Genomic DNA, 4,658 nt, shown 5'->3' with positions numbered 1-4,658 from the left:
TTTTATAATTTGAAAAGTGAATTAATTTAATTTTATACGTATAATAAAAAAAAATATTATACTTTTCATAATTTTATTAAAATTGTTATTTAAAAAATATGTTTATTGAATGATATTAATTTTTATTATATAATTATAATTTTTATTCTACAGTAACTATAACTTTACATCTTAATATCAAACAAAACCCTAATTTAGCTGCTTCTAGTCGTAATAATAGATAAATGAATGATATTTAAATAGAAAAATACTAGAATAATAGATAAATGAATGATATTTAAATAAAAAAAATTAGACGCATTACTAGTAATTTTGGTCAATAAAACAGATCATTTTAACACTATTTTTATCAACCTTCCGTCGGCATTTTCTCTCTTTACTGTTTTCCTAATACAGGTGGATATTTATTGCGTGTCACCGAGTCTGCCATTCTTGATTATAACTTCATTAATTACTGCTACAATGAGAGGACACTAAAAGTATCGAACTCTTTAACTATTCATTGCCAAAAAAATTTAGGGGAAACAAGAATCCGGGAGGATTTTAGCTTGAGTACAGAAAAATGGATCAGAGGCTCTGCTCCTTATCAGACAAATTCAAGAAGCTAAAAAGGTCAGCAGGATCCTTTCAGAAGGGGGAAGGAAAAAAAAAAAAAAAAAGTCAGCAGGAAATGAAAGACTTAAATCAACCGGCTGTACAATTGAACCAACTAACGTTTATTTCTATACTCTACACTCCTACATTGTCACTGCCTGAATCCATTAGAATCGTCAATCTTCTAGCCGTTTTCATAAAGTCACTGCAACAGCAACAACAAAACAGATCAAATTAAACCCCTTTAAGGAAATAATTGTATACAAAGAAAAAATTGCCAGCAAGCGGAATAACTGAAACCTGAATGGTTCGTCTCCTATGTGCTTCACTGCACCGGTAACATCACGGTAAAGCAAGTGGCTTAATGTCTCGGCATTTTCTATGCCAAACATTTCTGCTAGCTTTTTGTACAGTTCGTCGTAGGATCCGAGCAAAGAGAGGTCAAGAGTGCGACCTACATCCTCTGATTCCATGAATACTTTACAATGACCAGTCTCTAAACTGGGCTCTGTTTCTTGGCGGTTATCCTTGTACCACTGGAAAACTTCACAGAATGAGCGATCGGGTAAGCCTTGTTGTTGAAGTGCAGATCCAGAACCATCAGAAAAATTCGTCAACTTATCTAAATTCCCTTCTGATGAGCTATTTCCAGTACGAACTGGTGAAACTGTATCACCGGAACAGCTGTGAGACATCTGCTGCTCTGTAAGTATTGGTTTCCCAAAAAGAACAAGCTGGGGTGTCTTTAAATCATCAGCTTTCTTTGAAGGCTGGGTTGAATGTGACATGGTTAGCAAGCAAGAAATGTTCTCACTCATGCTTGGCTTCTGAAGGATTGGGCTATTAGAGGCCCTTGTGGGTTTAGCAGCACGATCAAATGGCGGGAAACCAGCCGGAGACAGACCTGACTGCAGTTTATTGAGGTGGAGGTCCGACAAGGATAGACCATAGTGAGCATGCCTGGCTCCCTGCATGCCAGCAGGAGTGTTATCGGGTAGACACCCAAAAGGGCTGTTGGGCCCAAGGAGGCTGCCAGAAAATGACGGCATTGGAAGTTGGCCATCAAGGGGGAAATCTGGTGGTTGTGGCAGTCTTGACTTCTTCCTTGGTGGTGAGAAGGGGGATAGATGGATGGTGGGCATATTTGACACCAATTCCACCAGCCATGGGCTGACACGTTTTACATTTTGGAGCAAATCGGGCTCATCCCATGTAACCTGCAACCCATAATTCCAGCAAATAAGAATAGATTGAACAGAGATCTTGATACGCTGATTAAAAAATTCAACACGGAAAAGCCAGTGTGAACATAATTTTCAGAATTATTTGACCAGGTCTGAATGAAACAAAATCAGGTAGTTGATAAGTGCACGCATTGTAACCTTATTGAAGTTAATAAATCATATAAGAAAGTTATATTCAAATGCATCAGCGCTCTTGCTTATGCAAATAAATTGCATAAGCAAGACTGACAACTAAATTCCCTTATTCTACTAAAGTCTCATCACATATCTTGCTTAAATAACAAAAAGACTGCCATTTATTAAACAACCTAAATCAGAAATTTTGTCTGTCTTCAAACCCACTTGACTCTTGAGTATTCACGAAGCTAAGTGTGAACAAATGTTAGTGCATCTTAAAAAATCGAACTAATTGGGATCCACAAACAAAAGGGGAGAGGAAAATTGATAACATGTAGAATGTCAACCAAAAAGTAAATTAATTGTTCGCTAAGTATTTGGAACTCAGTAGCATCACATGGACCTAGAAATTTTGTAAAAAGTAAATTTGAAAATAAAAAGAAGCTACCAGAGTTCTATAAGCATAAAACATTCTTCAACTTCCAAAATTGCATTTATATCTCTTTTATGCTGATTTGCAATCAGATCAAGTCAGATGGTTATACCTGTAGAAGCCTCCAAGGCGAATCAGGCCAATACAGGGGATCAGAAACCTGAACAGAAGATATCGTTCCCATGAACCAACTAATCCGCGAAGAATCCTCGGTTTCAAAGGCCATTTTAAACCTCATTCCAGAACACCACCTAATCTGCAATGCTGCTTTCACCATTGAGGCCTTCACACAAAACTCTGGTGTACTAGCTCGAGGGTGGTAGACAACCTCAAATGGCTGCCTATTGGCAGCAAGTGTTGCGGCTTCAATAACAGATTCAGGCCTCACTTTCCCCTTGGCCATCAAATTATTCCCATTATTTGAGCTCGGCCCATTGACATTTCCAATACCATTTCTCATCAACTTATTATCATCCTCCCTCAAAAAGGCCGAAAACCCTCCATAAGGCGTAACACAATTTCCATTCCACCCAGAAGTTACCTCTGGTCCACCTCCGATTCCTCTCTTTGCACGGCGAATCCCAACGCAAAGATCCCCATTTTCTGCCCTCAAAAACACAATTGAATCCCCAGCAACAAGCTTCTTATGGTTCACAAAAGTACTCCACCCCGTCGTCAACAAATGCCTCCTAGGAGTCCCTCTGTAAATATGCCTAAACTTCCATGTCTCACCATGAACATCCTTAGCAAGAATGGTCTGCACAGGGGGATCTGCAGAGTAATCCAATCTGGGAAAGATTGTCTCGGCACAATACCTTGGAACAGAAAACCCCCCACCATTATTGGCATCCGATTGTGTCAATGTCTTAGCAAAAGACGCAGGTTTATCTTGAGTTTCATTACTATGAATTCCAGCAATTCCATCATCATTATCAAAGTCAGGGTCATTATTACTAACTGGAACCAACTTAATTTTTGCATATACCTCATCAGTTTCAGGATCAGCCATGAATTTGATTGCCGAAACTCTACAGAGTATGTAAGGCGGAATCCTCCGGCAGCTCCTGAAATCAACCGGCCCACAAGCATGCTCAGCGTGGCCTTGAGGAAAGTAAAACACTCTGGAGTTCACTGGCGGCATTTGGACCATGCCGCCGGCGCAGGCATGCCATAGCTGAGAATCCAAGCATTTTTCCACCTCTTTTAGCTTCTCTTTTGAGTCCATAAACGTAATCATCTCAAATTCATAAAAGAAATAAGCCCCTTCTTCTTAATGTTTATCTCTGTTAAAAAAACCGAATAGATTACCAAATTAGACACTATATTCACAAAATTGAAAACAGAAAAATAAAGTACAAAGAATAATATCAGTGAAGTGATGGTACAAACAATTTGAAGTGGAATTTCATACCTTCTATCAATAATGAACCTTTATGCCATATCTCCACTTGCACACCAAAAATTCATAAAAATAAAACATTGCAAACCAAAAATTTACTTCCAATTCAGCCCTTAGCAAGAAAAAAGCTTCAACTTTCTTCAAAACAGCTCCATAACTCGAAAGCCACCAAAATAAATTAAAAAAAAAATCTTGGTTTCTGCTCAATCAATCCAAAAACAAAAGGAAAAAGGAAAAGAAAAAAACTGATACAGAGATTTATTACACCTATACAAAGATCTAATTACACTTTGAACTGGGTGATGAGTCTTTGAGTTAAAAAGGCCGACACAAAAGCAGATTAAGGCAAAACACACACTTTCACACAGAGAAAGAAAGAAACAAAGGGAACACCTTTTCGGATCATGCAAGAGCCCAAACGGCACGCACTTCACTTAAAGAAACTAAATAGGCTTTTTTTTTCCCCCTTAATTTATTTAACAGAGAAAACAGGAAGAAAATATCAAGTTGTGCAATAGTACTGAAACCACCAGTACTCTGTGTGATTTTTATTTTTTTGGGGACCTTTTTCTTCGGATCTGAAGAAAGCCTGTGTAACTTCAGAAGCCAACACATACCTTTAAGGAACCTATCCCATTATTAATTTAATATAACCTTTTTTTAATTTTATTTTTAGAGTTGGTATTAAAATATTTGTTTATTAATTCTCTTTCTGATTAATCTGGCAGATAATTCTTTTTTTTATTATATTCAGATGGAAAGGAGAGTGTTGTTTGTTCTTTGTTGGTTTCTCTTATTTTATCGCGAGATTTTTTTTTATTTTACTTTTATTTTATTTTGTCAAGTCTCTCGCAAGTTTATTGGATTTTGG

At 37.4% G+C, this 4,658-nt stretch overlaps 1 protein-coding gene across 1 annotated transcript; it reads right to left on the bottom strand.

Moving 5' to 3' along the window:
• Nucleotides 1-480: 480 nt before the first annotated feature.
• On the bottom strand, nt 481-4,378 carry LOC18039094 (auxin response factor 18). Its single transcript, XM_006428714.2, has 4 exons — nt 3,800-4,378; nt 2,501-3,671; nt 895-1,811; nt 481-799 (listed from the first exon to the last, which is right to left on the bottom strand). The coding sequence occupies exons 2-4, from the start codon at nt 3,623-3,625 to the stop codon at nt 730-732; spliced, it is 2,112 nt and encodes a 703-aa protein (XP_006428777.1). The 5' UTR covers nt 3,626-3,671; nt 3,800-4,378; the 3' UTR covers nt 481-729.
• Between the last annotated feature and the right edge of the window lie 280 nt (nt 4,379-4,658).

The sequence above is a fragment of the Citrus clementina genome, unplaced genomic scaffold (genome assembly GCF_000493195.1).
Source record: "Citrus clementina cultivar Clemenules unplaced genomic scaffold, Citrus_clementina_v1.0 scaffold_6, whole genome shotgun sequence".
Classification (NCBI taxonomy): domain Eukaryota; kingdom Viridiplantae; phylum Streptophyta; class Magnoliopsida; order Sapindales; family Rutaceae; genus Citrus; species Citrus x clementina.
Note: the sequence above shows the minus strand (reverse complement) of the source record. Positions and strands in the feature narration are given on the sequence as shown.

Excerpts from the sequence above, each read along its gene's own strand:
- LOC18039094 (XM_006428714.2), bottom strand. The coding sequence starts at position 3,625 with ATGATTACGTTTATGGACTCAAAAGAGAAGCTAAAAGAGGTGGAAAAA. Across the intron at positions 1,812-2,500 it reads CGCCTTGGAGGCTTCTACAG|GTTACATGGGATGAGCCCGA; the intron begins GTATAACCATCT and ends TATGGGTTGCAG. Across the intron at positions 800-894 it reads ATAGGAGACGAACCATTCAG|TGACTTTATGAAAACGGCTA; the intron begins GTTTCAGTTATT and ends TTGCTGTTGCAG.